Source organism: Rhinoderma darwinii, chromosome 4 (assembly GCF_050947455.1).
Source record: "Rhinoderma darwinii isolate aRhiDar2 chromosome 4, aRhiDar2.hap1, whole genome shotgun sequence".
Lineage (NCBI taxonomy): Eukaryota > Metazoa > Chordata > Amphibia > Anura > Rhinodermatidae > Rhinoderma > Rhinoderma darwinii.
Window position 1 is genome coordinate 345,241,149 of NC_134690.1, and position 12,524 is coordinate 345,253,672.

Below are 12,524 nucleotides of genomic sequence, written 5' to 3' on the forward strand. Positions count from 1 at the left end.
ATGTGTATATTTTATGTATTGAGACTTATTTTAATGTTTATTGTAAAAAAAAGGTTTATGTGTGTTTTTTTTATTTAACATAACTTTGTTTTTACTTTTATTTTTTAAACTTTACTGCCATAATATCTATATGCCAGTACATTAGCCTGTGTACGGATAGTACACAGGCAGTTGTTAGGACATACCCAAGTATGCCCCAACAGGAAATATGGTAGGACAGCCCTGGGGTCTGTGTGAACAGGGCCTAATAAAGCCCTCATGACACTTTTCTAAAGGCTCGGTAATTCCTTGCAGAGACCCATATAGCAGGTTGTGATTAAGTACTATCACCATCCTTGTGAGCAAGGATCCTGAACATAGTTGGTTTGCAATGTACTGGGATTATGCAAAAGAGATAATAAGAACTTTGATCCCCTTATAAAATGATGCTAAGCTATAAGGTCATTTGCTTTATTGATGGGGTCAGTGGTTTTTGAGAAAGGGAAGGGGTCATCTTCTAGTGCATTTCCCAATTTCATGGTATATTGAAGTGTCATTTGTTCTTGTCTCCCTGTTCAGGCCACGATTGGGAGCAGTCATGCATCGTGTCGTTGGAATGGGTATTCTCTATCTGATATTTGCCACAATTGAAGGAGTAATGCGGGTGATTGGGGTAAATGCATATTTTTCTTTTTGATCATGTCCCATGCGGTTATAGTTTTTTGTTTTTTTGGGGTGTGTCTTGCACTCTTACTAGTAGTAAACTGCTTCTGCCTGTTATTCAAATGCATTATTCTTATAGCATACAAGCCTTATTTACAAATCATTTATAACATTATAAATGTTAGCGAATACTTGTATTTACAAGAATTATTTCTATTTTATTTCAGACAAAAGAATCCGATTTGGTTTTGCTGGCAAGTATCCCGCTAGCTCTACTGGACTCTGCGTTGTGCTGGTGGATATCCTTTACTGTCATAACACACACCATTGCAGGAAAAGAGCACACACATAATGTTACTGGTATTTGGTTCTCCTATTTATAATGAGGAGCTTGAAAAGCCTAGAAGTTTGACTGTAGTTTCAGGGTTTTCACAAAAGCAAAATTTCTTGTTCGTATCATTGGTGGACACCGCACCATGGTTATAGATCCTGACACTGGGTAGAACGAAAGGCTGGCTCCTCCAATACATGCTATACCGCTCCTACAGGCACTGCCCCTATGGGAGGTTATGGTGCCAGGAGTCAGACCCTTTTTCCTCTTACCTTTTAGACCGGGTTGTTTACATCACTGGCCACCACACTAGTCCTACTTCCCTGAGGGTGCCATGGTGACCAGTCCCAGTCATAGTCTCCCCCTGTACCGGTGACCCTTTTAGTGCGACGTTCGATGTAGGGATGACCCTGTGTGCACTTGAAGAATGAGGAGATGTAAGAATGTTCCCTCCCCTCTCTCCCGTACTCTCTCTACTCACTCTCTTGCTCTCATCTGAATTATTTTAGGCAATCGATTCCCTTCTTTAGATGTTCTACTCTAACAACTTCATACATCCCAAACAGGACAGTTCCCTGAGTCCTAAAACAGTTGAACTTCTTTGCCCATATTTGCAGGTTCTGGGTGGAATCCTTGCGGTCGGTGGTCACGCCAATAGAACAGGGTGAGTTGCTCTTCTCATTTGACATATGCCAAGCCTTCCTCCATATCCCCAACAGTGATACCTCAACTTCTTGATCAGGCACATCATTTCCAGGTTGTTGCTCTCCCATTCACTCCCCCCCCCCCCCCCATCCAGACAGGACAACCTCTTCAGTTTCAGGATCACTCTGTACACTCTGCAGCAGTTCGGCTGGATTGTCAACAACACAAATCCTTCCTCTCCCCGACCCAATACATGGAATTTCTGGCGATGATCTTTGACACCCGGACAGCCATTTTCCTTCTTCCCGCAAAAGCAAAATTTCCACGTTTATCTATTTAAAAATTCATTCCATTTTGGCTGTTATAACTTGTGTTTTAATAGTACACTGATCCCCTAGTATAGTCTAATTCTTTTATCTGATATCCTCCATCTATGAGTAAGAGTAATGCTGCAGGACAGCAGAGGTAAGTTCCTTGGTGCTACCCTAAGATTTAGTTGGCAGAATACAGGCTACTGCTTATGGTAGCCTGTATACTGTTTGCGTCTTGTAGCAAACCGTGTGAAGTTTGATTTCCTTTTGAACCTTTAATTTTCAAGCTTTTTTTTAGAAGACTGAAAATGTTGCATTATGTTTCTTTTCTGTGCATTTTTATCCTCTGGTAAGTCTTTAAATGAATAGTTCTGTTTTCCTTAGCCCATATATACATATTTGTAAGTCTGGCACAAACAATGAAGACACTAAAGTTAAGAAAGAATGCAGTGAAATATTCATTATATAGACACTTTACCAACACCTTGATTTTTGCTATATTAGGTAAGTTTTACTCCAGCTCCATGTATTTATGGTTTAAAATGAGGACATTGTTCTAATTTTATGCCGTTTTTTTCCCCCCCCTAGCTTCTGTAGTATTTATGGCTTGGACGACTAAAAAGTTCCGGTTGGCAGATTGTCCATCTGTGAGTATGAAACGGATACGTATTTTTACAGATCCAAAAAATTAACTGAACTGGGTCTGTGTAGTTGCATGGCTTATCACATGATCCCTTTTAGCCAGTCTACAACCCTTATAAGCATCATGTGACATACATGACATGACTCCTCCGAAGCAAGAGTCACAGACTGTATCACACGGAGGAACAGCTGACTGGCTGAGGAGGATCATGTGACATGCCATGTGAGTTCACAGAACTAGGACCTGCTTTCTTTTCATCCCACTTGCTTGGCACTTTCTGGGGCCGTTTAGTCGGTGTACTTATAATCACTAGTATAAGTATTGTGCTGCCATCCTTATAGGTTTGACAAAGGGAAAGGTTCCCATTCCTCTGACACTTTTATGAAAGCTAGTGCAAAGGCAAAATGAGGTTCAACCAATTAGCATCCAGCTTTTCTAAAGAGCCTCCGAATTTTAACAGATTGAATGATTGCTATGGGAAACACCCCCTTTCCAATTCTCCTTTATCCAAGTTTTGATAACTTCCTCTGCTAAACCTTCCTCCTCCCCCTCCCCCACCTCTCCAGTTCTGTATATGACATGCAGGAGGCTCTGCGGTTTGCTACAGAGCAGTCTATCCATGACCTTTAATAATTCCATGTACTGTCATAGACTGTTTTTAGGTTTTGCTTTGCTAGTTGTACAACCACTCCAAGTAGTTACAATACATCAATTGTTATTTTTCGTTGTATTCACAATGTCTCTTTATATCGGTCACAGGACTGGATGGAGCTCTGGGTAGATGATGCTTTCTGGAGATTCCTATTCTCAGTCGTACTGTTGGTTATCATGTTTCTCTGGAGACCATCTGCAAACAACCAAAGGTACACAATCATTTTTTGTCCTTGATAGGTTTTCAGGGAAGAAAACTTCAGGCTCCGTCCTGTTTGACATTTGCGTAGATTCATTATTTTGTAGACGGTGTTTTACACTAAGCGATTATCGTGCAGACGAGCGTTCATCGACATCTCGTTGCCGATAATTGCCCTGTGTAAACAGGGCAGCGATCAGCAGATGAACGAGCAAACGCTAGATCATCTGCTGGTCGTATCATTTAAAAAAAGTAAAATATTACATTTGTGAGCAGTACATCTCCCTGTGTAAACAGGGAGACGCGTTGCCGACATGATGATAATGTATGGGGACGAGCGCTCGGTGTAACGACCGGTTGTCTCCATACAGCTCCTTGTGACCGGAGCAGACTAGCGCCGATCAATGAGCTGTCTCGTTGATTGGCGCTCGCTGCATCTGCCAAAATCGGCCGGTGTAATAGGGGCTTAAGGTTACAGTCCTAAAAATGTCCAAGGCTGCCAGTACCTAGAATTTCACTAATATACTGTACATACATTACCAGAATGGCCCCCCAGAGCGGAAGCAGTTCAGATAATGGGGGAGAGTCGACCTCACAGAAATCAAATTGTCTGCCGTTTCTCTCCTGACGCCATCAGTAGAATACAGAGATTGTTTACATGGGCTGTATACTGTGACAAGATGGCATATTAGCTGTTGTATTTATTAATCACACTTAACCCCTTAAGAATTCAGCCTTTTTTAGCCTTCGGGACATTGTTTTTTTTTCTCTGTCTTTTATCACCACGTTCTGAGAGCCATAACCTCTGGATTTCTTAGTCTGTGCAGGTGCATGACAACCTGTAGCAAAAAGAACAGGAGTGTGAAGCTGGTGAGCTGGAGGTTTCCTCCCATTCCCCTTCTTCCTTGCTATTATCACTGCATGACAACCTATCTGCACCCTCTCATCAGGATGCAGGTTTTCGGATGGGGTGACACCTAAACTGCTTAGGTGCTGCAGTTGCTATCGACTGCAGCATCTAAGGGGTTAAATGTCCAGGATTGGAGTTCTCTCTGATCCCAGGCATTAGTTTGGGATGTTAGCTGTAAGTTACAGCCGGCACCCGCTAAAAAGGGTACCGACGCAGTTCCTTTAATCGCACCATCACCGTGACATAATAGTACGGTGGTTCGTTGGAATGACCTGCTCACCGCGATGTAATAGTACATCTTAGGGCGCTACTGGGTTAATGGAAACTATTTTAGTAATAGAAGTATGCAAGGCAATTTCTGATGAAGTAGTAAGTTCTACTGCTTTGCACACTTTTTTTTTTATTTATTTTTTCTATTACAGTATGTCAAGGTCAACCACTAAAAATAATTAGTATAGTGTACATGTGTATATATTGATTCTATTTACAGCTCTTCTCTAACCGTGTATCTCTGCTCATCTGTCTGTAACTTTTTATTTGCAGGTACGCATTCACCCCGCTCATGGATGATTCAGATGATGAAGTGGAAGAATTCCTTGTAACAGATCACTTAGGTAAGAAACAATATTTTACTACATTAGTCTCTACTCACTACTGCCCCCTATCTCCACAATTAATAACTGTCCTTTATAGCCGAAGGTATGAAGCTTAGAGGAACGAAGACAGAGCCCAATGGAACGGCCAAGCCTAATGCTGCCAGTGCGGTGAGTAACGTCTTGAAATTTTAGCTAACTTTTAGATATCTGTATGCATGACTTCTCTGCTACTGACACCTCAATGGATCACATATCATTGAATTATCAAGACGTGTGAAACTATGCAAATCATTCAAGATGTCCCTAGTCTTCTAAAGGATACTGGTAATTACGGGCCCATAGACTTCTATTGGCCACGGGTACCTCCCCGTATGCTTACGGGAAGGTGCCCGGGCTGTTGAAAAATATAGAACATGTCCTATTTCAGGCTGTAATTACGGCACGGGCAGCCCATAGAAGTCTATGGGGCTCCCGTAATTACGGGTGACTACGTGTGTGCACCCGTAATTACGGGAGCGTTACTAGGCGACGTCAAGGGATAGTCACTGTCCAGGGTGCTGAAAGAGTTAAACGATCGGCAGTAACTGTTTCAGCACCAGGGACAGTGACTACCGATCACAATATAAATCAACGTGTAAAAAAAAATAGAAGTTCATACTTACCCAGAACTCCCTGCTTCTTCCTCCAGTCCGGCCTCCTGGGATGACGTTTCAGCCCATGTGATCGCTGCAGCCACTCACAGGCCAATCACAGGCTGCAGCAGTCACATGGACTGCCGCGTCATCCAGGGAGGTCGGGCTGGATGTCGAAAGAGGGACGCGTCACCAAGACAACGGCCGGGTAAGTATGAATTTCTTTTACTTTTACCTCGGAAAGTGCTGCCCCTTCTCTCTATCCTTCACTGATAGAGAGAAGGGGCTGCCGATTAGTGCAGTGCAATTTTTCAGCGAAAATGTGCCCGTAAATACGGGTGGAATACGGGTGACCAAGGACCCGTATTTACGGGAGGGAAAAAATACGTTCGTGTGCATGAGGCCTTAGGCCATGTGAATGACCACTCTGACTGGTATCTCCACATACTACCTGCAATTTATCCCCCAATACCACAAGTGGAAGCGGTGAGTGCCAGAAAGTTTGTTTGTTTCAGCTTGGTATATGGTTACAACGCAGCACCTATACTTTATTTTTTTTTTGTTTGCAATATACTCAATAGTAATATCACATAATCACACCCTGCAGTGGTTGAGCTTCAAATACCTGAATGTCATGCGGTTTGGGTGTGATTTACACATCATAAAATGCCTGACAGATGCCTCCGATGTTCGCCATACACTGGCAGACATCGCTCATAGCCCACCATTATAAAAACTGTGTAAAAAAAATAAATTTGACTACTTTTATTTTCTTTATCTTCCTGTTTAGGATGAAGACTTGAAGTGGGTGGAAGACAATATCCCGACTTCTTTTGCTGACGTGTAATTATCACTTTTGTCCTCTTCTGTGGGATTTTCATATTGTATTTGATTTATCTGGTTGTATCATAATAATATTTTCTTAAATAAGAAACTGCTAACTTGTTTGACATAGTGAAAAATGTTAACTTGCTCAAATATTCTAAGGAAAAAAACGTGACCACATTAGGTCGGGTTTTTGGACTATGTTTGACGTATAGGCTGGGAAAGCTCCCGACGTATATGTTAAATGCAGGCTGGTGACCATGACATCCGTCACCCATGGGTTATGAAAAGTCAAGATGTATCCGTTAAATAGATACTATTATAGCCTATGAGTGATGATTGCCACGATTAGGCATCCGTTTAACATATCCGTCACCCATAGGCTATAATCGCATCCGTTTATTGGATATGTCATGGAAAGCTTATTAGTTAAACGGATGCCTGTGACGAATGTTATGCAGTCACATCCATCACCCATAGGCTTCTAAATACCATACATAATTTCCATTTTTCTTTCTTTGTTTTGCTTCAGAGCACTTCCAGTATTATTGGACTCTGATGAGGTAAGTGACGCTGATCTAGTAAGTCACATCTCTGTTGTATCTTATTCTGTAAATAATTTGACTTCACTTTTTATGTTCTTTTGGACATGCAGGAGATCATGATGACCAAATATGAAATGTCTAAAACGGAGTGACGACTGGAGGGATTCCTTCTTATCTGTGAACTGTGAACTGCTCCACCACGGCGCCGGCATTGGTAGAGACTACTTCAGCGTTGAAGAGTTTAAAGAGTAAACTAATGTATGGTGTGTTAATACTATTCAATTATAAGAGACTTTTCTTATTTTTACGGCTGACTAAAAAAAATTCTGTTCTATGAGAGGATTCTCTTACAGCAAAGAAGACGGGAAGACTCCTCACAAATTTCTCATTTCTGTTTCCACGAAAATTGTGGCTTTTTTTTATTGGATGGATAACCAGAGCTCAGTCTTGACATGTGTGAACTATACATATGTTATACATTATTTTATAAGCTTAAAGGGAACCGATCAGCAGTTTTTAGGCCTCAAAGATATAAGGGAGGGCAAGGGCATTTTAAAGTTATGTTTTTTTTTCTAGGTCATGCAATTTGAATGACTGAGAAACCAGCGTTTGAATCCCCCAGTGCGGCAGTCACAAGTGCCACTCTCTGCTCTGAGTGACGGCTCTAGTGGCCAATCAGGAGACCGCTAGAGGTGCGGGGCCTGCAACATACAGTGCAGGAGCACTTGCACATCAAGTACCGCCTCATTGGCACTTGCGATCAACGCGCCGGGGGAATTAAACCTAATTTTCTCAGCCATACAGCCTGCGTGACCGAGGAAAAGGTACGTTTTAAATGCCCTCCCTTTAGCTATATCGCTGCCAGCTGTTTTGAGACCTCAAAACGACTGACAGGTTCCCTTTAAGATGGCACACGGTTGGTTTTGCTTCTGTCCTCTAATGGGACAGGATATGTATGTTTTTTTTATTTCCCCGGCTACGTATTGCAGTACTGCAGGATTTCAATGAACATGGTGTAAAGTCACAAATTTCCATGATCAAAATCACCCTTTTTTTTTTTTGTTTTTTTGTTTATAATGTTCTTTCATTCTGCAGTAACATTATGCAAATGGTCTATTCCTTATTTATTTGTCTGCTTACATCTTAATTTATGACTTGTTCATATTCGTTGCCTTAAAAAAAGAAGCACATTCTGGGCACGTGGCAAGAGTATTGCAAGCAAGGAGCGAGGGAGGGACCTTCTCTTCTAATATGCATACATTTTTGTGATGCACATTACGTGTTTATAATTATGCAGAGATACATGTATATATTTTGCAAGAACAGCTACGATCCCATGCTAATAAAGTTTTTCAGCCTCTTTCTATTCATGGAAAATTTTAGTTTTGTGAACAATTAAAAACTTTGACATGAACCATTTTGAATCACTTCCAGGACGGATGGCAGAGGTCCGCACCCTCCCCCGTGCTTTGCTTTGTAATTACAAAAGCAATAATAACATTTGGCGCTTTTTTTTTCCTTAGTGCAGATTTGTATGGAGCAAAATGGACTTGCATGATTTTATTTTGTCAATGTGAATATTATCAAAGAAGAATATTTTTTTGTGCTAAGGCCGTTTATTCAGTGGTTTACATTTGACACCTAAATTAGATATTCTCCATTGTATGACAGCGTCAATATCGCCGCTATTATTTCATCGTAGGATGTCCCGAGAGATTTAATAAAATAAGGGCAGGTAAGCCAATTTCTATGTTTCTGCTCCCAAAAATATGTTCCGTTAGATGATGTCGCTTTGTTTGAGGCGCCTGAACCTGCATCATTTTGTAAATGTTTATGGCAATGTTTGGTGGGTGTATTTATTTATGAGCGGATATTCGGAAAGTGTCACTGAATACCAAATTAATGGCAAGGACCACCATGTAATCTGGAGCTTCAGGCTCTACGTTGAAAGTGGGAACCTCTTGGTTATCTATGTGATCGACCCTATACGGTTGTGGCCATGTGATTAAAAAAAAATAGCGCAAGAAAGCTGCTTAAAGCAATCACTTAAATTCCTAAAGCCGGCCAATGATTTTACATGGGCAACACAAGTGACGGCCCACAGAATGTTGACTTACAGAATACTGTATATATGCGGTAGTAGTAGAAAGCCCCACTTAGGTGGTACAAAGGGGCGCAATCCCTGCAGCTCTCTACTACTGATCCATAGACATTCCATGTAGCACTGTATGGTGCCTCCATATGGCACCGTGTTACAGAACTAGTCTCCCTTTAAGAGTTACTATCCCTTTTTAAAGTTAGTTCTCCTATATGGTGTTTAATGGAAATGCACAGAATCTAAAAGAAATAATACAAATTAAAAAAAAGGACCCCATACGGGTGCTTTATGATGGCTCCGTAAAAACTCTGCGGTTGTAATATGGCCGTGCGCTTGAGGTCTAAAGCACCATGCACACGACTGTAATTCTGATCCGCAATTAGAATCCGTAACTACAGATCAAAGTACGGTTCCGTTCATTTCTATTGCCCACGGACACCTTCCCGTATATTTAATAGGACATGCTATTTTTTTATTTTACAGACCGTGCTCCTATACTTTACAATGGAAGCACAACCCGCAAATGCGGCCGTCCGCACCTGTCATCACGGACTGTGATTGCGGCTACGGTCGTGTGCAGGGGGCTTACCACTGCAACACAAGAACAGTGATCTGCGGCCACAGTTGCTTTGCAGTAGTAGGGACTGTTCCTAAAAAGTATCACAGTCAATTTTAAGCGAAAAACTGCAGCAAACAAATGTGACCTGTGCAACGTGTGAATGCAGCCTTACTATATTTTATTTGCTTCATTATACTTCATTAAAAGTTGGGGACACCATAAACCTGCAGCTTTATGGTCCGCCATGTCCTACAAGAGAAATGTATATATTTTTTTAAGTAAATCCAATATAGTAAGACAGAAAACATAGGTAAAAACTGTATTTGTTGTCAACCGTACCATTGTATGTGCATACATAGACGATAAAGATGCCGAGCGATCGGTACTCCACCTGCACTACGACTATGGAAGGAACAAAATAGATTTATTTTTGTTTATTTAAATCTGACTGAAAATCCTTTTCATACAGAAATATGTGTTTTTCTTCTTTTAATGAGACGGAGAGATGGGCATGTTGATTCTGAAGGAATTTCTTTACTTGAAACGTAAGTCTGTGTTACTGTGCCTTAAAACTTATTCTGACTTTGAATAAAATGTGTTTCTAAGGTTTGCTGTTGTGTTCTTAAGTGTGAATTAACACAAATGGAATGAGACTGTTCAGTTCTTTACATCCTTAGGCCGTGATCGGTCGTCACATGATCGGGCTGGATTAAGACAGCGGTTTGCTGCGTTTTTGTGCGTTATTTTTAGGCGTATCTTAGTGCGTCCAGATGTTACATTAAAGTCTATAGGAAAAAAAACAAATGCACTACACACAACTGCGTTTTGGTTTGCGACATTTTTTAGGCAATATGTGGTCAGTGGCGGTTTTTTCTTCCCCCAAACGCTGCATGCACTGGGTATGGTGTTTTTTCCTATTAACTTCTCCTTAGCATTCAAAAAAATAAAAAACACCCAGAAAAAAAGCATGGACGAGATGACACCAAGTGAAAAACGCCACGAAAAACGCCTTCTTTTAACGGTTGCCATGTAATGCTTCATTAGCTGTAGAGTTGTATCCTCTAGTGACAGCAGCTGATCGCCACCCCCCTACTACCCGCTGTATTAGGGGGTAGTAGGGGGGTGCTCACACAAAAAAAAGTCTTTCCGCAATGGACAAATCCTTTAAAGAAATCACACACATTTTTTTTTTATAGTTAAATGACTGGAGGGAAGTCGTTTTTACAGTTTGGCTCGCCTGTTAGAGCTACAATTTTAGCTGCACAATAGTGGAGCAGAGATACCATATGAGATATTTGTATTGCTCATGTCTCCGATGCCGGTCTGTATAATACTACTTCCTGTGCGGAGCCTATGACTGGACACTTTCTGACCAGCATCCATTGTTCCCATAGTCCCTGTACTTGGTGGCTTGTTCAATGTATATGATGGATTTCTGCTCCGATGTGTTAACTTAGGCCGGGTTTACACGAGCGTGTGCGTTTTGCGCACGCAAAAAACGCGGCGTTTTGCGTGCGCATAAGGCACTTAACAGCTCCATGTGTCATCCCCGTATGATGCGCGGCCGCGTGATTTTCGCGCAGCTGCCATCATTATGACACTCCGTTTGGATGTATGTAAACAGAAAAGCACATAGTTTGACAGCTGTTGCGCGAATCACGTGTGGCATGCGTGATTTTCACGCACCCATTGACTTCCATGGCTGCGTGATGCGCGAACAACGCACAAATATAGAACATGGCGTGAGTTTTTCGCAGCGGACTTACGCTGTGCAAAACTCGCGGACAGTCTGCACTGCCCCATAGACTAACATAGGTCTGTACGACACGCGTGAAAATCACGCGCGTTGCATGGACGTAATACACATTAGTGTAAACAAGCCCTTACTCTTATACGGACAGGTGTATGTGATGGGGCTTCTAATGCTTTTTAAAGGTTGAATTTAAAATCTTTTTAAGGGTAAGGTCACACACCTTTTGCGGTTAAAACTGTTGTTTACCTGTAAAATCCCACATCGTCATTAACCCCTTAGTGACCACTAATACGCCTTTTTACGTCGGTCACTAATGGGCTTTATGCTAGGCTGACGCCTTTTCACGTCAGCCTAGTCTAAGTCCTGCACGGGTCTCCCGTGCAGGCAGGAGCCGGGGCTCTGCTGTCTGATGACAGCTGAGCTCCTGCTCCAACGCTCGCGATCGAAGTTTACTTCGATCGCGGCCGTTTAACCCGTTAAATGCCGCCGTCAATAGCGACCGCGGCATTTAACTTTGTTTACAGAGGGAGTGCGCTCCCTCTGTCACCCATCGGCGGTCCGCGAATGAAATCGCGAGTCTCCGATGGGGTGTCATGGCAGCCGGGGGCTTAATAAAAGCCCCCAGGTCTGCCGTGGACATATTCCTGTTAGGACGCGCCGGAGGCACGTCCTAACAGATTGCCTGTCAGATTTACACTGACAGGCAATAATGCTCTGGTATACGAAGTATACCAGAGCATTATAGCAGCGATCGGAATATCGCACAGTAAAGTCCCCTAGTGGGACTAATGAAATAAGTCATCAAAGTGAAATAAAGATTATTAATAAAAAGTACAGTAAAAAAATAAATCCATTTTTTTTCATAAAAAGTGGTTTTATTTAGTAAAAGTGTAAAAAAAAAAAAAAAAAGTACACATATGTGGTATCGCCGCGACCGTAATGACTCCATTAATAAAGTTAATATGTAATTTAAACCGCAAAGTGAACACCGTAAAAAAAAAAACGCAAAAACCATGGCGAAATTGCAATTTTTTTCCATTGCCCCCCAAAAAAGTCATAATAAAAATGAATCAATAAGTCCCATGTACCCCAAAACAGTACCATTCAAGACTACGTCTTGTCCCGCAGAAAACAAGCCCAAAAAATCACTACATTGATGGAAAAATAAAAAAATTACGGCTCTT

At 41.7% G+C, this 12,524-nt stretch overlaps 1 protein-coding gene across 1 annotated transcript in view; it reads left to right on the forward strand.

Moving 5' to 3' along the window:
* TMEM87B (transmembrane protein 87B) overlaps positions 1–10,196 on the forward strand; it is a 39,837-nt gene extending 29,641 nt beyond the window's left edge. Inside the window, exons 11-20 of the mRNA XM_075862900.1 lie at positions 559–652; positions 870–941; positions 2,325–2,433; positions 2,518–2,576; positions 3,332–3,435; positions 4,876–4,946; positions 5,026–5,096; positions 6,351–6,403; positions 6,918–6,948; positions 7,041–10,196. Of these exons, the coding sequence (XP_075719015.1) occupies positions 559–652; positions 870–941; positions 2,325–2,433; positions 2,518–2,576; positions 3,332–3,435; positions 4,876–4,946; positions 5,026–5,096; positions 6,351–6,403; positions 6,918–6,948; positions 7,041–7,082 (706 nt within the window). The 3' untranslated portion in view covers positions 7,083–10,196. The remainder of the gene's footprint in view (positions 1–558; positions 653–869; positions 942–2,324; positions 2,434–2,517; positions 2,577–3,331; positions 3,436–4,875; positions 4,947–5,025; positions 5,097–6,350; positions 6,404–6,917; positions 6,949–7,040) is intronic.
* The last annotated feature ends 2,328 nt before the right edge of the window (positions 10,197–12,524 follow it).